The sequence below is a fragment of the Salvelinus alpinus genome, chromosome 10 (assembly GCF_045679555.1).
Source record: "Salvelinus alpinus chromosome 10, SLU_Salpinus.1, whole genome shotgun sequence".
In the NCBI taxonomy this organism is placed as follows: Eukaryota; Metazoa; Chordata; class Actinopteri; order Salmoniformes; family Salmonidae; genus Salvelinus; species Salvelinus alpinus.
The window spans coordinates 63,648,354-63,671,670 of NC_092095.1; the positions used below are offsets into that span (position 1 = coordinate 63,648,354).

A 23,317-nucleotide genomic window follows, 5' to 3' on the forward strand; every position below is an offset into this window, starting at 1 on the left:
AACATTACTTTAAGGGTATATTATAACCACCAGCAGTCATAGGTAAGGAAGAAGAATGCCAACACACTGGTAGAACTTGGGATAGGTTTTATCAAAGCACAGAAGAAAATAAACTGAATTACAGACAGGATATAAGTTGAAGAGGCATTATTCAGGCAACAGTTACCCATCAGTCAACTATTTTATAATGAACTGTTTCACCAAAAAATGAGGCCACAACATAGACCTAAAGCCATTTCTGTCTCCTGATTTTCTATTTGATAATGACAGACTACACAGAAATCATATTCTTGATTAACACAAAATGAATCAGGAAAGGTCACATGATCTCGGTCAATCTAACTCAACCAGCAGGGAGACATTGCGTCCCCCTGCCATCTTAGGCAGAACGTTCTGTTGCTCTAGTCTCTGTAAGTCATTGAATTCAGAATCTTGGTGATGGGAGCCCATTGTTATTTCAAGGACAGAATACTATTGAGATGTCCATCCATGGGCAAATGATGCTGGCTACAATGCTGCTGCTAACAGCTCAGCCGAGTGTTTCTGTAGGTGCCTGTTGAGGTGTGTGCGGCGGGTGTAGCTCTTGTCACAGTGAGGACAGGGGTACGGACGCACTCCAGAGTGAGTCAACAGGTGCTTCTTCAGATCAAACTTCCTCTTCAGGCTCTTCCCACACTCTGGACAAGAGAACGGCTTCTCACCTGAGGGACGGGACAGTATTTAGGACTATAAATCAAGATTACACAGAGTTACTTCAGATTACACAGAACTACGATTAAATTGTTAGTTTTATTATCATCGATCACAAATGTATAAACGCACTGCTTATGTCCTGCATCACATATATGAAAGTACAAACATGTTTAGCATTTCTTGGACAAATGACAACAGTATCATTCATATACACCATATAGTTGTTAAATCAACGGCCCCCTTAAAGGGATACTTCGGGATGTTGTCCCTTTATCTACTTCCCCAGAGTCAGATGAACTCGTGGATATTATTATGTCTCTGTGTCCAGTATGAAGGAAGTTAGAGGTAGTTTCGCGAGCCAATGCTAACTAGCATTAGCGGAATGACTGGAAGTCTATGGGTATTGTTCTGGGACTTAGCAATTGCAATAGCGCTAGTTAGCAACTTCCTCCAAACTGCTCGCAGAGACATAAAAATGGTATCCACAACTTCATCGGACTCTTTGGGCCTCATTGCCAAAATCCGAGCTAACTACAAGATCCTGGTTCTGACCTGAGTGTGTCTTCATGTGTTCTGTCAGGTGACAGGATATGGAGAATGTCTTCCCACAGTCAACACAGCTGTAAGGTCTCTCTCCTGTGTGACAGCGCATGTGTTTCTGCAAGTCCCCACCAGAGGGCCACGCCTTTCCGCACACCTCACACACGTACGGCCTCTCGCCCGTGTGCCGCCGCACGTGAACGTTCAACCCGGCGAGTGCCGTAAAGCGTTTCCCGCAGTAGGAGCAGTGGAAGGGCTTCTCGCCCGTGTGGATCCGGAGGTGTCCCTCCATGCCGTCTTTGGTCCGGAAGCGCTTGCCGCAGTGGGCGCAGAGAAAGGGCTTCTCCTCCGAGTGGGTTCTGAGGTGGGACTGGAGGGACCCCAGAGTAGTGAAGCTCTTCTCACACTGGTCACATTGATGAGGTCTGTCCACAAGATGGCTTCTCTGGTGGATCCTCATGAGGGTCAGGCCTGTAAACGTCTCCTCACAGTAACGGCACTTGTACCTCTGGCCCTCGCTCCCCTCTGGGACCGGATGGGTCTGCTGGTGTTTGATGAGTTTGGCCTGCGAGGTGAATGTCTCACTGCAGACAGGGCAGACGAGTTTGGGTACGCGGTGCATCTGCCGGTGGGCGTCGCGCTCCTTCGCCGAGCCGAACACACGCTCGCACTGGGTGCAGGCAAAGCCGCCGCCGGACGAGTGAGTCTGCTTGTGATTGGTCAGGCTGGAGAGGAGGCGGAAGCGTTTGCCGCACAGGCAGCACTGGTGCAGCGGCTGGGCCCAGTGGGTCTTGTGGTGTCGGGTCAGTTCCAGCTGGGTCCTAAAGCCCGCCCCACATTGAAAACAGGTGTTGGTCTTGTGGGTGAGGCGGTGGCGGTACTGCTCGCGGAGCGACGCAAACCGCTTCCCGCACTGGGCGCAGTCGAAGGTGGCGGTGACACACACAGAGCGCTTGTGGTCGTTCAGGCTCCAGGGCGTTGGGAAGCCAACGCCACACTGGGCGCATTTGTAGCGGCCGCCTCGCGAGTGTGTGGTCAGGTGACGCAGCACCTGGGAACGGTAGATGAAACACTTCCCGCACGTCGGGCACTTGTGGGCAACACGCCGGGGATTGTGGGATACGCTAGACGGGAGCGTCTCGGAAGACGAGGACTCTCCTGTGGGGCTGTCTGAGGAAACAGGAAGAGCAGGTGAGAGGTAATTGGTATTTTATTAGGATCCCCATTAGCTGCTGTGAAAGCAGCAGCTACTCTTCCAGGGGTCCACACAGAACATGAAACATGACATAACACACAACATTAATAGACAAGAACAGCACAAGGACAGAACTACATACATTTAAAAAAGGCACACGAGAGGATAAGCAGAGAGGATATTGGGAACAGGAGCACAGGAGGCTGGTGGGGAGGACGGGCTTGTGATAATGAGTGGAATGGTATCAAATAAACCACACACATGGTTTCCAGGTGTTTGATGCCATTCCATTTGCTTCGTTCCAGCCAATATTATGAGCCGTCCTCCCCTCAGCAGCCTCCTGTGAGCTGCAGGTGGTTAGGAGGGTATAAGACACTCACCTGTGTCACTCTCCACCCTAATACATTCTACAGACGACTCAGGGATGATGCTGAGGTGGGAAATAACATGTCATGTTAATCATTCATCATTTACCCAATACTCACACACAGTTCACGTTTCGACACTGTTCAAATAATGTACACTCAAAAACACACAAGATACAATCTGTCCATACTTACTGTCCCGCTACTGGATTCCACACACACACACTCCCAAACACGCGCTGACCACACTTTCCTCCTCAGTGAGGTGTTAGACACACACTCTAAACAACCACACATACTCTGTCCACACCAATCGTCACACTACCACTCACACACACTTACCACTCAAAACACCCATTCTGATACAATCTGTCCATACTTACTGTCACGCTACTGCATTCCTAACACACACACACACACACAAACACATACCTCCCCAGTGAGGCCTGGGGCTTTTGGCTGCTCACAGGAACAGTGTTCCTCTCTGGCGAGGGCCTGCTCTGTCCTGAGGGAGAATTGACTGCAGTCTGCCCCCTGCAGGCCACAGGCAGGGTGAGAGTGGGTGCAGACTGGGAGACGACAGCAAGAGAGTGCTGGCCCGGCTGGGGGATAATCATTATAGATTGGCTCTGAACAATGAAACCCAGAATCCCTAGGTTGGACGTTTCCGTTTCTCCTGCCACTCTATTGGCTGATTCCTGGTCTTGACCAATCAGCTCGGCTACTTTCGATTTCTCATCGTCCTCTCGTTTGATGCAGACCTTCTCCTGTTCTTCTCCTCTCTCTTCATCCATCCTTTCCTCAGGGAAGGGTTCTGACTCACTGTCAGAGTCGGCAGAGGGATGGTACACCATCATATTTGGAAGACAAACAGGTAGAGAGCTGAGGAGGTTGGTCTGGGATGGGCTGGAGTCTGCACAAGACAAGCGAGAAGCACAGTTGTAAACTAATCAAATAGTTGTTTTAAAAGTTTAAAAAATGTGAGACTACAGACTATGACTGGGTTGGTGATTGCTGCAGTGTTGGTGACGTACCTCTATTTACCAGGTGTTCCCGGCAGCACGTTTGGCTCTGCAGCACAGACCTCAGCCTGTCACTGTGGGGGATAGACTGCAGACATTCATCCACACCACCGGGGACAGAGTCAAGCCAGGAAGCAGCCTGGGGAACACAGGGGGGAGATGTGTGGTGGTCAAAGTGTGGTTGGTAAATGTGGTCATTATGTAGCCTGTGTAGTCTCTTAGTAGCGACTTGTAAGTCGCTCTGGATAAGAGCGTCTGCTAAATGACTTAAATGTAAATGTAGTGAAGTTGGGGTTGACATGGGGTCAATGTGTACCTGTTTAAAGTCTGGTACTGGCAGCAGCTCCTCCAGTCTGGAGAGGAACACACAAACCAGAGACTCCAGCTCTGCATTAAAGTATTGACCAAACTGAGAGAGATAGTAGCGAGAGAAAGAGAGAGAGATATAGTAGAGAGATAGAGAGATAGTAGAGCGAGAGAGAGATAGTAGAGCGAGAGAGAGATAGTAGAGCGAGAGAGCGATAGTAGAGCGAGAGAGCGATAGTAGAGAGAGCGAGATAGTATAGAGAGCGAGATAGTATAGAGAGATAGTACAGAGAGAGAGAACAATTCTTCACTGAACTCAGAGTTTAGTGCAGTGCTGTCACTTGCTCTGCTGCATGTTACTCAAGTGAAGAAAGATTCATTTTCTTACAGCCCATCGATCTCCTGGACTCCTCCGGGTGTACGCCATGAGCCTGGCTTTGGCATCCTCAAAGGCCTTGTCACTGGACTGTAAAAACAACAGACACATACCTTAGTGTGTGTCAGGGCCAAACGCCTCCCTCTCAGCACTCAGAAAAGGTGTGTCCCCATTCTGGCACTCGGTTCCCTCCCTTTACTCCACCCTATCACTCTATACATTCAGCAAAAGGCAGGCTGTAAAAATCCAGTTCCCATGAGCCCTCTCGCTCACCTTTGTCAGACAGATGGACTGGATCCTGTCCAGGTGAGTCTGGATGAGTTCTGGGGCGACATCCTCGACTATCCACTCCTGGGACATCTGCAAGACGGACCGATCAGGAGGTCCGTTTAAAATTACAACACTGTGCAACACTTTACAACAGAGGTGAACTTCTGATTTGAAGCACATGGAAAATACTGTATAGGTTAATGCTGGAAGAAACACACCTTTGCTCTGAGGCCCAGAAGCAGTAATGCTCTCTGCCTGTCAGTCAGTAGTTCTGGAACGGTCTCTGTGACCAAACACACAAAGTCCTCCAGCTTCCCATAATGCTCCAAACTCCGCCGCCCCACCACCTGCCACATGACCGCAGACATCAGACGCAGCGGGGGCACCAGGAGTCTCAGAGAAGAGAGAGGGAGGGGGCCATCTGTGGGGAAGGAGGGGGAGGTAAGTATAGACAGGCAGGCTACACAAAGCACACATTTGCCTTGTTTGAATACTTCTGGAGTGTCCACCCTGAGATTGAAATTTTAGGCGTTTGATCCCCAACCAAGTCACACCAAAGACTGTAAAAATGGGACCAGATGCATCTCTGCTTGGCACTCAGCAATGGATTGGGGGTAAAGACCTGCGATAGACTAATGTCCTGTCCAAAGGGAGTACACATCAAGCTGCCTCACGCATCAGAAAACAGGAAATAGACTCATGCAAGGCTACTTACTTACTTAATTTATAGTACAGCAGTGCTTACTTTAAAGAAGGGTGGACGTTAGGGGAGATGCAAGTGTTCAAACAATACAAATTAAACCATATCCAAGAATCACACCACTGGTCATCACTGTGAATAGTGCTGGTCCAGGGCATTAGAGGGATGCACTAACGCCCTGGACCAGAGCTACACTGTGAGCTGTGCTGGCCAACACAGGAGGTTGGTGGCCCCTTAATTGAGGAGAACGGGCTCGTGGTAATGGCTGGAGCAGAATCAGTGGAATCGTATGAAATACCTCAAACACATGGTTTTAATGTGTTTGATGCCCTTCCATTTCCTCCGTTCCAGCCATTATTATAAGCCGTCCCCCCTCAGCAGCCTCCACTGCTGGCCAAGTATGAGTAACTGCATATATTGATTGTCTGAAAGTGGGCGTTGCGAAATAAGTGGATAAGGAAAAATAACAGCTAATTGGGCAGTTGCCACTTAATGTCATTTTGCATGACTGCTAACTGCTTCCTTTTAGCTAAACTGTTTAGGATAATTACCGTCGCAGGTTAGGACAACTACCGTCGCAGGTTAGGATAATTACCGTGGCAGGTTAGGATAAATACCGTGGCAGGTTAGGATAATTACCGTGGCAGGTTAGGACAATTACCGTGGCAGGTTAGGATAAAACCTTGGCAGGTTAGAACAATTACCGTGGCAGGTTAGGATAAATACCGTGGCAGGTTAGGATAATTAACGTGGCAGGTTAGGATAAACACCGTGGCAGGTTAGGATAAATACCTTGGCAGGTTAGGATAAATACGGTGGCAGGTTAGGATAATTAACGTGGCAGGTTAGGATAAAAACCGTGGCAGATGTGGATGCTGAGTTCGAATCAAGCAGCACGTCGAGCAAAGTTGGTGAAGACAAATGTCCTGAATGGAGAAAATAAAGTCTGTCGGTCCTGTTGTTTTTTGATAAAGTGCAAATACGTCCGCATGTGAAGCTTGGTTATGTAAAATACTTTCGTCCCCAAACCACTGCTGTGTAAGAATTGTAAATTATTTGGCCATGTTTCAAGTGTGTGCCGGAAGACCCGCCCTCCCAGGTTCCCCTTGAGCCTGTGTAGGGATCAGATCTGGTTTTATTTTTAACAGGGGATCAGATCTGATTGGACGGGGGTCCTGTTTTACATCCCGCACAGTAGGTGGCGGGATGCACATTCAATTGTGCGATCGCCAAAATAACGTAGAAGAAGACTTCCTTTACAACAGCTCTAAGCTATTCCGCGAAGCGCAAGAAATATGAACACAGAACAATGAGACAGATATTTCACCGGATGTATAAATGTGAAGCATTCGCTTGGTGTTTCCACTCACTACCAAATATGGAAGTGCGAGAAGATGTAACGAAATGGATTTCGGCCGACATTCTGCTAATTTTCTCAATTTATGAAACATTTGATTGCAATACGGTTTTCTGTTCCCAAAACTAAAATATGTTATGAACAGAGTGGACTATGTTTATACTTTACCCTTTGCTAAAGGTTTAAAAAATCACGTTGTTTAGAAGGAGTGCAAAGGCGAATTGAGTTATTGCACACGCGCATTTCAAAGTAGGCGTTCCCTAACAGAAATATGCAGATGTTGGCTAGAACGCGCCAATAGGATTTCGCTAGCTCGTGCTTGGCTCTGCCCACTATGACTAATTTGTTGCCGTTAGAAACGACAGGCTGTGGTCTTGGTAAAAAATACACATATATATATTTGTCCACCTTTTAATTAACTATGCAAGTCAGTTAAGAACAAATTCTTATTTACAATGACAGCCTACCCCGGCCAAACCCGGACGCTGGGCCAATTGTACGCCGCCCTATGGGACTCCGTATTACGGCCGGATGTGATACAGCCTGGATTCGAACCAGTGCCTTAGACCGCTGCGCCACTCAGGACCCCAGGTAGGAATGCCCTGACTTCTGCAGAGGACATATCGCTGTATATCGCTGTAAATGGCCAATGCAGACGTCGGATTGACCATGCAGAGTTTAGCTAAAACGAGGTCCCCAGCCGGCCTCTCGGGGGAGGAGAAGATGGAACTAATTGAGTTACAAAATAAACTGGATAATATATATAGATTAAAAGCAGAAGGAGCCTTTTATTAGATCTAGGAAAACATGGATTGAGGAGGGAGAACAGAATTCATCCTATTTCTTTAGACTTGAGAAATTTCACTCTAAAAATAACACTATCCATAAATTAAACATTGATGGTGTTATTACAGATTACCAAAATGAATTGCTAAATACTGTAGCAATTTTTACAGAAAATTGTATAGCTCTACGTACTGTCAGGAATCCACAGATATGTTTTTTAACTCACTGAATAATGTTCACACTATCAGTGATATAGAATCTAAACAGTGTGATGAACCCATCAAAGTTGAAGAGATTATAGAGTCTATCAAACATCTAAAGAACAATAAATCACCAGGTGTTGATGGAATTACATCAGAATTTTACAAATTACTTTCTGAACAAATAGCTCCCTTCCTATTTGAAGTCTTTTTAGAGAGTATTAAAAACAATGTTCTCTCTTCTACAATAAGTCAGGGGTTAATAACACTAATACCTAAGCCTAAAAAATAAGTGCTGCTCATCGATAACTGGCGTCCAATTTGTCTTCTTAATAATGACTATAAGATATTAGCCTTACTACATGCAAAAATAATTAAAGTCCTGGATGCAATCATTGATGAAACACAGTCTGGCTTCATGAGGAACAGACATATTTCTAACAATGTCAGACTAGTATTAGACATACTTGACTACTCAGACCTAATAACTGAGGATAGCTTCATATTATTTTTTAGATTTTTATAAAGCATTTGAGACAGTAGAGCATCAGTTTCTCTTCCACTCCCTTGAGAGACTTGGCTTTGGGGATTTTTTCTGTAAGGCTATTAAGACTCTCTATGGAAATGGTAACAGCTCTATCAAACTGAAACATGGCACCTCACCTAGATTTGAGTTAAAGAGAGGAATTAGGCAAGGTTGTCCTATCTCCCCGTACCTGTTTTTATTAATCACCCAACTTCTTGCAAATTCTTTAAAGAATAGTCCTGTACAAGGTATTTCCATAGCTGGTAAAGAAATTATTAAAAGCCAGCTGGCTGATGATACTACACTTTTTCTGAAAGACGCTAACCAAATTCCCATATCGATCAATGTGATACAATCCTTTTCCAAAGCGTCTGGTCTATACCTTAACATTAATAAATGTGAACTCATAGCTGTCAAATATTGTGTGACACCTTCATATTATGGTATTCCAGTAAAAGAAGAACATACATATTTAGGCATAACCATTACAAAGGATCAGAAGTCTATAGGCTTACTAAATTGTAACCCTCTTATTAAAAATACCCAGTAGAATCTAAATCACTTGCTACAGAGAGACTTATCTTTAAAAGGTAGAGTCCTAATAACCAAGGCCGAAGGTATCTCTAGACTAACATATGGCGCTTTATCTTTATATCTTGACAGTAAAATAAGCAAGGAGATAGACCAGATGCTTTTCAACTTTCTTTGGAGAAACCGTACCCATTACATTAGGAAAACTGTTGTAATGAACACTTATGAGAATGGTGGACTGAATTTTCTGGACTTTACTACTTTAAATAATACTTTTAAGATCAATTGGATAATACAATTCCTAAGAAGACCCACTTCTATCTGGAATTTTATTCCTCATCATGTCTTCTCTACTTTTGGTGTCCTTAACTTCATGTTGTTTTGCAATTATAATATTGACAACATTTCAGTGAAACTTTCTGCTTTTCATCGGCAGGTTTTCTTGTCATGGTCCTTAATTTATAAACACAATTTTTCTCCACACAGATAATATGAAATAATCGGGATATATTGTATAAAAATACTTCTTTGTTTTTAGAATATTGGTTCCGAAATAATATCCTATTGGTGAGCCAACTGGTAAATGCAGAGGGTCTTTTACTCAGTTATAAGGAATTCTTATCACTTTACAAGGTCCCTGTAACACCTAAAGATTTTGCAATTGTTTTAGACGCCATTCCCGCAGGTGTTGCTCTATTATTCAGGAACGTGTCAAGACCTGACCCTCAGAGCCTACCTTCTATTGACCCTGTTGACTCGTCAGTAGGAAAGATTTGTTTCTCTTTTGGTCCATTCAACAACAGAGCGATACGAACCTTGTTTCAGCAGGATGTTGTATCTATACCTTATGTCATGCCTTATTGGAATGGATTTATTGATAATATCTGTTGGAAAAAAGTTTGGATGTTGCCACACACATACCTACTTGTTAACAAAATTAAGGAAGTTTCCTTTAAAATTATTCATAAATATTATCCTGCCAACCACTATATGAAGAAGTTTAAGGAAAACATAAACTCAAATTGCTCCTTTTGTAATGACCACCCAGAAACAGTGTTGCATCTTTTTTGGCATTGTATACATGTAAGAAAACTGTGGCAAGACATCAGTAGATTTATAATTGAACACATTTATGAAGATTTTACCCTATTGTGGAGAGATGTACTGCTTGGATTCTTTACATAAGATAAACAAAAATAAGCTGAAACATTTTTATGTAATTAATGTCATTATTCTTTTGGCCAAATTTCATATACACAAATGTAAATTTACTAACAAAAAAACACACTTTCCTACCCTACAAAAAGAAATTGAACTGTATTTTAAGACAGTTAAATACTCTACTAACAAAAAAACTGTTAGAATTGTAAGTGTATGTATGTCCCTTAAGGTCCTTGTGTAATTGTAATGTGATATTGTACCCCCTAGCTCGATTGTCCATTACATATAATCTATATATACTTGTGTTCCCTTATGTACTTTCTGTATTGATTTGTTGTTAATAAAAAAATTATATATATTTTTTTTTTTGTGAAATAAAAAAAAACGCTACATGGAAGCAGCCACGCAAAACGGTCTTGAGTGGCAACTATCTGCCCAATTAGCTGTTCGATTTACGCTTTTGTTGAACCTCCCACTTGATCCTATTTCGCAACGCCCACTTTCAGACACGCTCAATGTATGCAGTTACCCATGACTCCTAGCAGGCAAACTTGGTGCATAGGCCACAGCACCACCCGAGTGATACTACCAAGCAAGTACGTATGAGTATATTTTACAGTTAATCCCACATTTCGCAGGAGATGCACTGAAACTGAGTGTGCAATTTTAGCTAGGCTATAATATTTGATACCTAGACTAGAGAAAATAACTCATGTCAGCGGAAGCTAACTTTAGCTAGATAACTAACGTTAGCTAGCTACGTTAAACTACACCCACAACGGCCTGCTTCCACCGACAGCTTGATTAGAAAGAGTAAGCTATATAGCTACCTAGCCACAATCTTTACATTAATGCATACCCATATTGCTTCCCCGTGGAAATGTTATATGCCGTCTTTTAGTCGTATCTTACAAATGTTGATTGAAGAGGCAAGGCTAGCTGCTCGTTTCCTCGTAAACTTTTGATGAACCGGAAGTTGATAGAGCAGCAGATAGCCAGCGTGCGTTCTGCGACTCACAACAACAACAAAGCTGATGGATTTTGATAATCAACCAAATTAGGCACGTAACTGGCTAAACATTTGCCTACTTTTGTCTTTTGTCAAACTACGAACTAGCTAACCTTGTTTTTCTTATTTTATTTTTTACATCAAGACCGTGACTACATGGTATTTGGTGAGAAGATCCTATCAGATCTTGTCCACCACACCACCAGCGGGAGAGCCTTACCTGGGACAACACATCAGAATCCTAGAATCTCCCCTTTCACTTTGGCCCAAAAGTGGTCATCCTTTTGACCGAATCATCAAAAGATTCCTTTCAAATGCTACAGGAGGATACTCCAGAGACAATGGTTGATATAGAGAGGGACAATCAACACACAGATATACTGCAGGTGCAAATAAAACAGGAGGATGGAGAAGAGCCTCACGATACAGAGGACCGTCTCAAGAGTTCTAATACCGGAGAACAGAAGCCTTGTCACATCTGCCCTGATTGTGGTAAAAGTTATACCCGTTCGGATAATCTTAAAACACACCAGAAAATTCATATGACAGAGAGGCCGTACCTCTGCTCTGAGTGTGGTAAAGGTTTTACCCGCACAGATCATCTGAAATCACACCTGAAAACACATGAAAGAAAGAAGAAGAAACTTAAACACCCCTGTACTGATTGTGTGAAAGGCTTTGTCCATTTGGAGCAGCTTGAAAAACATCTGGAAAAAAATCACCTTACACACAAGGAAAAGAAACCTCACGGCTGTCCAAGGTGTGACGAGAGCTTTTCTGACCTGGAAGAACTAACAACACACTTGCCAGTACATACTGAAGAGCTGGCCCTCTACTGCTCTGACTGCGGTAAGCGGTTCTTACACAAAGGAAAATTTGAAAGACACCAGAGAGTACACAGTGGACAAATGCCATACATATGCACCCACTGTGGGGAGGGTTTTACACAGGCACATAGTTTGAAACATCACCAGCGAATACACACTGGAGAGAAACCCTACCTCTGCAACGAGTGTGGGGAGAGTTTCAGACACGATGCAACTTACAGGAGACACAAGCGCAAACACGAACTACCACTCTCTGAAAAGAAAGCCTATCCTTGCTCAGTATGTGGGAAGACTTTTACCCGCTCTGATGGAGTGATGAGGCATCTGAGGAGGTTCCATTACGGAGAGAGAGCTCTCCAGTGCTCCTGCTGCGACAAACGTTTCTTTCAACAGGACACACTAACCACACACATGAGAATTCACACTGGAGAGAAACCGTACAGTTGCTCTGACTGTGGGAGAAGCTTCTCACAAGATGGCGACCGAAAGAAACACCAGAAGAGGCACCACACTGGAGAGGGCACTTCACCTCTGACCCTCCATGTGGACGGCACAGAGACACACACACTATAACAGAGACATACACACTAACAGACAGTAACAGGCAGACTCAAGACACAAAAACAGGCCAGTGGGTAAACCAGGTTGCAATGAAGTTATTCTGACAGCTTTGGCTTTATTTTTTGTGTTTGTGTGTGTGTGTGATAGCATGTATTTCTCTCTCGTTTAATTAGAGTTCATTGGCAAGGCTAATTTTAGCCCAACTTCTCACTGTTTGTAAGATGTCTACTGCTCATTGCAGCTACTTAAGTGATCATCGCCCACTCCATTAATCTATTACCCCTCTATTCATCCCCCCACTCCGTTACTCTGTTACCCCTCTATTCATCCCCCCACTCCGTTACTCTGTTACCCCTCTATTCATCCCCCCACTCCGTTACTGTTACCTCTCCATTCATCCCCCACTCCATTTACTCTGTTACACCTCTATTCATCCCCCGCTCCGTTACTCGGTTACCCCTCTATTCATCCCCCACTCCGTTACTCGGTTACCCCTCTATTCATCCCCCCACTCCGTTACTCCTCTATTCATCCCCCCACTCTGTTACTCCATTACCCCTCTATTCATCCCCCACTCCGTTACTCGGTTACCCCTCTATTCATCCCCCACTCCGTTACTCTGTTACACCTCTATTCATCCCCCCACTCCGTTACTCCTCTATTCATTGCCCCACTCCGTTACTCCTCTATTCACCTCCCCACTCCATTACTCCGTTACCCCTCTATTCATTCCATCACTCCGTTACCCCTCTATTAATTCCCCCCACTCCGTTACTCCTCTTAATTCCCCCACTCCGTTACTCCTCTATTAATTCCCCCACTCCGTTACTCCTCTATTCGTCCCCCCACTCCGTTACTCCTCTATTCGTCCCCCCCCACTCCGTTACTCCTCTATTCGTCCACCTCTGCCACCTTTCTATTCACCCTTTCTTCATTGGTCTCCCCATTCTCCTTCTCTCTACCCAAATGAATAGGAGCTTAGAGAAAAAAACATTATGTTTTTGTGGATTCATTTCTATATCTCTAAGCTCCTCCCCTTTCTCTGCACCTCCCCCTGTCAGCCCCACGTTAACCAGATTACAGAGGATTCTCTGCTATTAACACGATGTTGGGACTGTGGCCTAGCAGTGTATTGTGGTGTCCAGCTTAGCCGCACACATCAAACAGATGATACAGTATGAGAGAGAGAGAGAACTACCTCACCACTGATCTGGGTAGAGGGAAACAGGCAGCGATGTGATCGGACATAGGCGCAGCAGCAAATCCTTCTTCTATAGCCTCCATCTTCTATACTCCTCTCTACCTCAACCCAGCCCTCTGTTCCAGCCGTGCCTCAACCCAGCCCTCTGTCCCAGCCCTGCCTCAACCCAGCCCTCTGTCCCAGCCCTGCCTCAACCCAGACCTCTGTCCCAGACGTGCCTCAACCCAGCCCTCTGTCCCAGCTCCGCCTCAACCCAGACCTCTGTCCCAGCCCTGCAACAACACAACCCTCTGTCCCAGCCCCGCCTCAACCCAGCCCTCTGTCCCAGCCCCGCCTCAACCCAGCCCTCTGTCCCAGCCCTGCCTCAACACAACCCTCTGACCCAGCCTCTATTCTACTTCAGCCCTCCTCCGGTACTCCCTGGATCCTGAGTGAGCCTCCACTCCCCCCTGCCCCCCATGGCAGGTATCATGGACCCTGAGGATACAATTGTAACAGAACCCAAGGATGAGGATATAATGGAACTTGAGGATAGAATCGTAATGGAACCTTTTATAGAATCGTAATGGAACCTGAGGATAGAATTGGAACAGAACTGGAGGATAGAATTCTAATGGAACCTGAGGATAGAATCGGAACAGAACTGGAGGATAGTGTTAATTTATCCAGAAGGTTCTGATGCTGAGGAGCCAGATGGGATTCTCTTTCAGCCAGAGGAGCAACAAGAGGGAGATGATGAGGAGGAGGAGGATGATGATAACATCTTTGCCACATGGATGGGCCGCTACAAGAAAGCAGCAGAACAGGAGGACAAGGATAAAGAGGTGGAGAAAAGAGAGGCAGTGATAGAGGAGAGGAAGAACAGCTTCGAACGACAAGCTCCACCACGGGCAGACCGGCGGCAATCACTACCCCGTCCAGTGAGTCTGTGTACATGTGAGATGCTGTTGTAGAGGAATCTGCTTTGTCTTTGGGAGTTGTATACACAGACCAGTAGGAGTGAGTTTTGAGGGGGAGGGTCAGAGCTAGGGCTGCTGGGTTTGACCGCTGACACTCAAGATAACAGTCAGTCCATCCGCCAGGATCCCTTACCACACACCGACCCACCACAGGGCTCTTTAGCTCCTAGCCTGAGCCCCAAAGTACAGGTAGATAGCTGTGTCTTCTTTCTCACACGCAGTGTTATAGGAATTTCCAGGAGAACAAACAGGAGAGCAGTCGTAGGGTAAAGTCAATCAAAAATCTTTCCGGTTTATTACAAGTTGCAACAGGGAGACACCACCTAGCACAGAAGCAGAGGAAATGTCTAACTGGCCTCTTGGAGACGGACCCTTTTTATATCCCTATCAGACAGCAACAAATGTTCTGGAAACAGCAGCTAGAGAGATTTGATGGAAGTCAAAACAAAAAGGCAGTGACTGTCAGCCAGAGAAATAAAAGTTGTTACATTGCTTTGTTGTGCCTTAGCTACAGCCAGGGGACAGGGACTAATGGGATTATAATAGGCTGGAGCAGGAGCATACGTCATTTACACACCGGGGGGGGGTGTATGTATACTTGAGTTCCTTGTGTTGGGAATTCAGATTCATTTACTGAATTATCTGTCACTCAACTCCCCCTTAATCTCTCTCTGTTTTTCTTTCCTCTCTCGTGCACTTTTCCTCTCTCTGTCTCTGTGTTTGTTTCTCTGTCAGGCTCAACTCACAGCGATGATGTAGTTGTCTCGTCTCCACACCACTACTAGGGCCACGTCACCCGCCAGGCCAAACTCCCGGCAATGCATCTCATCCACTGACCATCCTGGCTGCCCGATACCAGCCAATACGGAGTGACGATCCTCCATGATTCCATCCACCATTCCAGATTAAAATGCAAACGCGGTTCCGCAGGCAGAAGGTCATGTCTCCGGTACGCTGCGGTGTGTGTGTGTGATGGCCAGGTGGGAGTCTGAGAACACTACTTTAGTCTCATTCCGTTCAATTAACACTTTGTTAAAAGTAAATCTGTGTGTTTGTGTTGCAGAGCGACGCCGATCGTGTTTGTCTCATCTGCCATGATGACCTGCACAGAGGGAGTGGAATCAGGGAGCTGCACTGCTCTCATATCTTCCACAGCCAAGTAAGAGCAGCTTGAAAACACACACACCCACTGTTTCTCTCTCCCTGAAGTGTATATAGGAGTGGCTGTGGAGGAAGCAGGCGTGTTGTGTGCAGGTGGTGCTCTTGCCAGAACCACTCTACTGGAGCTCCACTCGGGTCAAAGTACCCTGAGAACCACGTAGAACAGCCTAGAACTGGACAGAACCACCTAGAACTGCCTAAAACAGCCTAGAACTGGACCCAACCTCTCACAACTGCATATAGCTGGAAAGAACTGCCTAGACAGAACTACACCGAACCGGAAAGAACTACCCAGAACTGACGAGAACCAGTGAAGAACTGCAGAAAAACACTCAGAACTGCCTAGCGTTGTAATGAACCGCGCAGAACTGCTTAGATACGGACAGAACTTATCCCTTAAGTCTCTGAATCTAGAGTGCTGTGCTGAGAGAGAGACCTCTGTATTCCCCCAAATCCCAATAATCCAGTATCTTTTAATATTGTTTGTGTGATAGTGTATGAGTGAAATGTATGGATGTTTTTCCAAAGGTTTACTTATAAGAATCGATTCAACATGTTTATTTCAAGATTTTCTTTGTTTAGTCAAATAAGGGCATTTACATTTTTACATTGTATCCCATCTACGTCTTTGTTTTCCCCTAGTCATTGAATAAAATACTTGGTTGTTCTAATTGTAAAATGCATACTAAGTTGTATCGTCTTTATTACTGTGTACTCCTGTGAAGGTTTCCACCACAAATATAAGGCTCTGCTGCCTCCTTTTCTTATTGTGGTACTGCAGTTAGCCCCGGCACGCCTCGTCTCCGTGGTTACACAGTGGCGGAAGTTATCGCAATCCACCTGTTGCACTTCGAACAGGAAAAATAGCTCGACAAATCGATATTTGGCGTTCTTAAAAACTAAGCCAATCGAAGCCACGGGAAAGTTCTAGAACTACTAGCTACATTCTATTCGTGTCAACTTTAATGGACAAACTAAAGAAAGTTTTGAGTGGCCAAGATGGCAACAATGATGACGGCGACATATTGCAAGTAGGTAGCTAGCTAATGTATGTAACGTTAGTTAGCTAATATGTTGTTTACCCTAAATAATATCTAGTTAAGTTTGGTTTTTATCGCTAAGCCGTTTGCAAAGCATGCTTTATCTACGTTACGAGTACAGTAACGTTAGCTAGAAACACTTGGCTGGCTAGGTCAATGATGTCCATGTTTTCTAGCTATGTTGTTTATAAATGGTGCGGTGTTGAAACAGGCGGCGAACCAAGCCTCCACCCTGGGCTGGGGCACGCGCATGAAGGGCTTTATCGCATGTTTCGTGCTCGGGGTCTTGTGTTCCATTCTGGTGAGTCGTCATCTCTCTCTCTCCCATCATTTCAGCATTGCTCTGACTGTCAATGATGTGTGCCACTGTCAGTTGTGTTTCCCAAACCTCTCTCAGTAAGCCAGTACACATATATATGTATTTATTCCAGAAAGTATGGGGGGGTTGATCTCGGAGAAATTAAAATCTGTGCTTAGAGGTCTAGACACTAAGGGCAAGTTGATAGTGTATACAGTAGAATAGGAGTCATTTGGAACCAATTGATAATGTCTACAGTAGAATAGGGGCTGACGCTAAATTGTTCATCCTCTCAACTGTTGGCAGGGGACATGCTTGCTGTGGATTCCAAGGGTTGGTCTGATTCTGTTTGCCGTGCTGTACACACTCGGCAATGTTGCCTCTCTGTGCAGGTGAGTAGAGTTGTTGAGTGTTAGTGGGTGTATGTGTGGCTTGGGTGGGCATTTACAAAACGGTTAGGCCTATTTTTAGATTTTAAGGTATCCCTGGGACCCTCCCCAGATCAAAGCTGACATTGTCCTTGTCCAGTTTAACACCTAAAGTGCACATGATACAGCAATCACATTTGTAGTGCATTTGAACATTACTACAATAAAGTAAGTTTAGTAAAATAATGTGTGTATTCTCAGCACAATGTTCCTGATGGGACCCCTTAATCAGCTGAAGAGGATGTGTGCCAAAGAGAGAGCACTGGCCACAGCTATCATGCTGGTGAGACCACACAACACACCCATGTTTATTTTACTATCCTTGTGGGGACCAAAACACATATTCCCTTTCAAAATACTCTTTTCCATAACCCTAACTCCTAATTCTAACCCTAATTGTAACCCCTAAGCCTTAAATATATATTTGTCTTGTGGGGACCAACAAACTGTCCCCACGTGTCAAAATGTTCCTTGTTTTACTATGCTTGTGAGGACTTCTGGTCCCCACAAGGATAGTAAACCCCCCCCCCAAAACACAGTTTTTCTGTTCATTAATTACATGCTGATTGTCTCTCTCCTCACAGACCTGTCTGGTGCTAACTATGTGTTCTGCTTTCTGGGTGAGTATAACACGCACATGATACATATCCTGCACCTGTTGTGTTATCAAATACCTGCAGGCCTTTTTAGCTAGTATGTTACTCATTTAAACTTTGTCTTACATTGTTCTACCTCAAAGTATATCTGAGTGCTTCTCTTTCTCTCTACAGTGGAAGAATAATGGTCTAGCCTTACTCTTCTGTATTCTACAGTTTCTGGCCTTCGCTTGGTGAGTGGCTCACACACACGTGCTTGAGTAATCTCCTTCCTTTAGTGTGTGTTTGTGTGGTATTACATCCCTACAGTCTGCAGTCTGAGTGACACACACACACGCCCAGAGTTGTTCTGTGCTGAGGGCTTTTTGGCAGGCAGCTCAATGCCAGGTCCTTATTTGTAACTGAAAACAGAGTAATTATGGCCATAGCTTTTAGCCTGGCTAATCACACACGACTAATGCAGCTAGCTTTGTTCTCTCAAGCACCTCCTTCACAAAGACAGGAGATGCATACACACACACTCTCTCTCTCTCGCTCTCTCTTGCCCACATACATACACACACAGGGATACACACAGATGTGCAATTAGTTTACAGACATACATAAACACCATTAAAATAACTTACACTGTGACACAACAAACACTCATGCATAAACTCTGTTTTCACAGACTCTCTGCCACTGACACACTTCAGATAAAGACCTTATACAGCCCTTTGCTGTGTGTGATGTATGACGCTGACTTATACTATACTTCTGTGTTTCAGGTATGGCCTGTCCTACATTCCATTCGCAAGGTGAGTGTTGGTTTACAGTAGCTGCCGGTCCACCTCTGTCCGTAGCCTTAACTGCCGTTCCACCTCTGTCCGTAGCCTTTACTGCCGGTCCACCTCTGTCCGTAGCCTTTACTGCCGGTCCACCTCTGTCCGTAGCTTTTACTGCCGGTCCCACCTCTGTCCGTAGCCTTTACTGCCGGTCCACCTCTGTCCGTAGCCTTTACTGCCGGTCCACCTCTGTCCGTAGCCTTTACTGCCGGTCCACCTCTGTCCGTAGCCTTTACTGCCGGTCCACCTCTGTCCGTAGCCTTTACTGCCGGTCCACCTCTGTCCGTAGCCTTTACTGCCGGTCCACCTCTGTCCGTAGCCTTTACTGCCGGTCCACCTCTGTCCGTAGCCTTTACTGCCGGTCCACCTCTGTCCGTAGCCTTTACTGCCGGTCCACCTCTGTCCGTAGCCTTTACTGCCGGTCCACCTCTGTCCGTAGCCTTTACTGCCGGTCCACCTCTGTCCGTAGCCTTTACTGCCGGTCCACCTCTGTCCGTAGCCTTTACTGCCGGTCCACCTCTGTCCGTAGCCTTTACTGCCGGTCCACCTCTGTCCGTAGCCTTTACTGCCGGTCCACCCCTGTCCGTAGCCTTTACTGCCGGTCCACCCCTGTCCGTAGCCTTAAGCCCTATTCACAGTATTACATCATCCCTTCCCATTCAGTGATAGTTCAGTCCTAAAGCAAAGTCTTTGAAGTTTTTGAAACTTGACTTTGGAGTGTTTATTCTTTTACTAATTATTATTGTTTGTTTGTTCACAGGGATGCCGTGATAAAGGCCTTCTCTGTCTGTCTGAAGTGAGGCTGCAAACCTCCCTTTCTCTCCCTCTGAGGGGTTATGATGTGTGTGTGTTTGGGGGTTGGCTAAAGCCCTCAACTCTCTGGCAAACACACAGACGCCAGACAGGTGTGCTGGACTGGTGCCCACTGAGTAAACACTCGTCAGCGAATGCTTTCCGGAGCAGAAGTGTACCTGAGGTAGGATGTTGTGTAGAGGAATCTGTTTGTGAGGGATGCCTTATCTTATCTGTGTGTGGTGTCTGTGTCCCTTTAAGGTCGGTGTATATGTGCATTTTGTGTGTTTTTCTACATGGTGAGTCCAGCTCCTCTTAATTTACTGTGGGGGGAGGGTCAATGCACCACCTCTGTCATTTCTCTAACTGTAAATCAAACCAGACCAAAACTATTCAGATCTATATTTAGGTGCCAACATGGTGTGTCTTCACTAGTTATTTGTACTGTAGGTGTTTATTTACATGTGTTCACAATGTACAGCTCACTACTGATAATTTCACCGGCTCAGGTCTGGAAATCTGTACAGTCAGATGACTTTTTGCACCTAATCCCAAGTGCACTTACCAGGAGTCTGAATATAAGGGCCTGCTGTTAAACGTTCTTCTAGCTGGATAGATATACAGTTGAAGTCGGAAGTTTACATACACTTAGGTTGGAGTCATTAAAACTTGTTTTTCAACCTCTCCACAAATGTCTTGTTAACAAACTATAGTTTTGGCAAGTCAGTTAGGACATCTACTTTGTGCATGACACAAGTAATTTTTCCAACAATTGTTTACAGACAGATTATTTCACTTATAATTCACTGTATCACAATTCCAGTGGGTCAGACATTTACATACACTAAGTTGACTGTACCTTTAAACAGCTTGGAAAATTCCAGAAAATGATGTCATGGCTTTAGAAGCTTCTGATAGGCTAATTGACATCATTTAAGTCAATTGGAGGTGTACCTGTGGATGTATTTCAAGGCATACCTTCAAACTCAGTGCCTCTTTGCTTGACATCATGGTAAAATCAAAAGAAATCAGCCAAGACCTCAGAAAATAAATTGTAGACCTCCAAAAGTCTGGTTCATCCTTGGGAGCAATTTCCAAATGCTTGAAGGTACCACGTTCATCTGTACAAACAATAGTACGCAAGTATAAACACCATGGGACCACGCAGCCATCATACCGCTCAGGAAGGAGATGCGTTCTGTCTCCTAGAGATGAATGTACTTTGGTGCGAAAAGTGCAAATCAATCCCAGAACAACAGCAAAGGACCTTGTGAAGATGCTGGAGGAAACGGGTACAAAAGTATCTATATCCACAGTAAAACGAGTCCTATATCAACATAACCTGAAAGGTCGCTCAGCAAGGAAGAAGCCACTGGTCCAAAAACACCATAAAAAAGCCAGACTACGGTTTGCATCTGCACATGTGGACAAAGACTGTACTTTTTGGACAAATGTCCTCTGGTCTGATGAAACAAAAATAGAACTGTTTGGCCACAATGACCATCGTTATGTTTGAAGGAAAAAGGGGGAGGCTTGCAAGCCGAAGAACACCATCCCAAACGTGAATCACGGGGGTTGCAGCATCATGTTGTGGGGGTGCTTTGATGCAGGAGGGACTGGTGCACTTCACAAAATAGATGGCATCATGAGGTAGGAAAATTATGTGGATATATTGAAGCAACATCTCAAGACATCAGTCAGGAAGTTAAAGCTTGGTCGCAAATGGACAATGACCTCAAGCATACTTCCAAAGTTGTGGCAAAATGGCTCAAGGGACAACAAGTCATGGTATTGGAGTGGCCATCACAAAGCCCTGACCTTAATCCCATAGAAAATTTGTGGGCAGAACTGAAAACGCATGTGTGAGCAAGGAGGCCTACAAACCTGACTCAGTTACACCAGCTCTGTCAGGAGGAATGGGCCAACATTCACCCAACTTATTGTGGGAAGCTTGTGGAAGGCTACCCAAAACGTTTGACCCAAGTTAAACAATTTAAAGGCAATGCTACCAAATACTAATTGAGTATTGGTAAACTTATGACCCACTGGGAATGTGATGAAAGAAATAAAAGCCGAAATAAATCATTCTCTCTACTATTATTCTGACATTTCACATTCTTAAAATAAAATGGTGATACTAACTGACCTAAGACAGGGATTTTTTACTAGGATTAAATGTCAGGAATTGTGGAAAACTGAGTTTAAATGTATTTGGCTAAGGTATGTGTAAACTTCCCACTTCAACTGTACATGCTGAAAAAAAGAAGGGAAGAACTGCTTCAAGTGCTCATGAATCTTTCACCTTTTATATAAAACGTCTGTTTTGTTTTAGTTCTTTTTATTTCAACTCCGTTTCCTGTAAACATGTCTAACTGCTGTTTTAACTGTCATGGTTAGTTAGTAGTACTATAGACCATTTTGGTTAGATTTTTTCCACAAGTATTTTGGCTTACATTTCAGTTTTATAAATAATTTCTGGGGGAATTGTTTTTTTTTTTTCAATAATGTTTCCTGTAAACACTTCTCTTGAACTGTTTTAACTCTTTCATGGTTAGTACTATCGCCGTTTTCTGGGCTGAATTAAAATATAAATGCTGGCTTCAGCATGCCCTAGTCACGACCATTAAACCCTCTCACTGGGGCAGTGTGACTTATGTTAACTTGCAAAAAATAAATGCCTTACTTCACATGATTTAAACCAGGGAATCACTGCTTTTTAAAATATGTATACTGTACTAGTGTAACTCCTCTGAATGGCCTCTGTTTCATAAAACCCTCCCTTTTAGATTGTTGTTTGATCTGCATAAAAACATGTATGATGCTATTAAACACTTGTTTTATAGAATAACACATGTTCTATATTCAGGATACATAGTTTTAGGACCATGGTTAGTTAGTCTGCTTGTCTAATATGAGCGCAGGTAGTTACAGGTTTGGAAGAAATACTTTTTAAATCACGATTGTTTTTTGTACCGTCTGGAAATTCAACACTAATGTTTTAAAGTGTAACGATAATTTAGCGATGTAGGCTAATAATGTATGACTATGAATCATGTTTAATGTGTTCTTGTCCTGTTTGTGTGACACCATCTTACAACAGAAATAAACATTTTCAAACTATATTGTGGAGTGTTTTAATGTGTGAGAGCGTTGTACCACCTGTTTTGCCTTCCTTGGCTTTGTATTTTCTGATGGAGTCTCACCGGGGTCACTGCCACACACACAAACGCATTCCTTGTACAAAAGGTCTGAGGTGTGTATCGTGGGATTATGATTTGGTGCGTTTACCTGTGCTTTGCTTCCCACCTTCTGATATTTGCCTCGCGCTCAGTTAATGACGCTCCTTTATGCGTTTTAAATCAGTAAAGCCCCTAATCTCCGCTCGCCGCCCGCCGCTGATTAAAAAAAATATCTCTCCGAACACACACACCGCTGCAGCTGCGAGCTCACAAGGCCGTTCGGTCACACCGCCAGCTCGCGGGGATCGGGTGTCGCTATAGGAGCCCTTCTGGACACTGACCGTTCCGTGTGCTCTTGTTCTTCCCTCCTCGGGTGGGGTACGGAGCTTCCACTGTGCACAAACTAGTTGAATC

The 23,317-nt window shown here is 44.6% G+C and overlaps 2 protein-coding genes across 9 annotated transcripts; one reads left to right on the forward strand and one right to left on the reverse strand.

Annotated features, from left to right (window-relative positions):
* Positions 1–72: 72 nt before the first annotated feature.
* Positions 73–11,001, reverse strand: LOC139532582 (oocyte zinc finger protein XlCOF6-like). 5 transcript variants are annotated; one of them, XM_071330383.1, is made up of 10 exons: positions 10,888–11,001; positions 4,986–5,188; positions 4,771–4,857; positions 4,510–4,587; positions 4,132–4,224; positions 3,828–3,954; positions 3,226–3,706; positions 2,809–2,858; positions 1,246–2,403; positions 73–701 (listed from the first exon to the last, which is right to left on the reverse strand). In XM_071330383.1, the coding sequence occupies exons 1-10, from the start codon at positions 10,889–10,891 to the stop codon at positions 508–510; spliced, it is 2,475 nt and encodes an 824-aa protein (XP_071186484.1). In that variant the 5' UTR covers positions 10,892–11,001; the 3' UTR covers positions 73–507. The 5 variants fall into 5 exon arrangements, with proteins under 5 accessions (XP_071186484.1, XP_071186489.1, XP_071186486.1 ...); XM_071330388.1 differs by lacking the exon at positions 10,888–11,001 and adding an exon at positions 6,326–6,573; XM_071330385.1 differs by lacking the exon at positions 10,888–11,001 and adding an exon at positions 6,260–6,573.
* Positions 10,479–22,844, forward strand: sft2d2b (SFT2 domain containing 2b). Of its 4 annotated transcripts, none has more exons than XM_071330399.1 (11): positions 10,479–10,624; positions 11,183–14,546; positions 15,321–15,565; positions 15,649–16,777; positions 16,998–17,087; positions 17,391–17,476; positions 17,714–17,795; positions 18,097–18,132; positions 18,283–18,341; positions 18,876–18,905; positions 19,693–22,844. In XM_071330399.1, exons 4-11 carry the CDS (start codon positions 16,712–16,714, stop codon positions 19,730–19,732), a joined length of 489 nt encoding a protein of 162 aa, XP_071186500.1. In that variant the 5' UTR covers positions 10,479–10,624; positions 11,183–14,546; positions 15,321–15,565; positions 15,649–16,711; the 3' UTR covers positions 19,733–22,844. The 4 variants fall into 4 exon arrangements, with proteins under 4 accessions (XP_071186500.1, XP_071186501.1, XP_071186502.1 ...); XM_071330400.1 differs by having other exon boundaries at positions 11,183–11,886; XM_071330401.1 differs by lacking the exon at positions 11,183–14,546 and having other exon boundaries at positions 10,508–10,624.
* Positions 22,845–23,317: the final 473 nt, after the last annotated feature.

Bases quoted from the DNA above. Each gene is read 5' to 3' on its own strand.
- LOC139532582 (XM_071330383.1), bottom strand. The intron at 4,858-4,985 runs GTGTGTTTCTTC...TCCGTCTTGCAG, and splicing joins TTCTGGGCCTCAGAGCAAAG to ATGTCCCAGGAGTGGATAGT. The intron at 3,707-3,827 runs GTACGTCACCAA...TGTCTTGTGCAG, and splicing joins GGAACACCTGGTAAATAGAG to ACTCCAGCCCATCCCAGACC.
- sft2d2b (XM_071330399.1), top strand. From the start codon at position 16,712: ATGGACAAACTAAAGAAAGTTTTGAGTGGCCAAGATGGCAACAATGAT. The intron at 16,778-16,997 runs GTAGGTAGCTAG...GTGTTGAAACAG, and splicing joins ATGACGGCGACATATTGCAA to GCGGCGAACCAAGCCTCCAC. The intron at 18,906-19,692 runs GTGAGTGTTGGT...GTTTGTTCACAG, and splicing joins TCCTACATTCCATTCGCAAG to GGATGCCGTGATAAAGGCCT.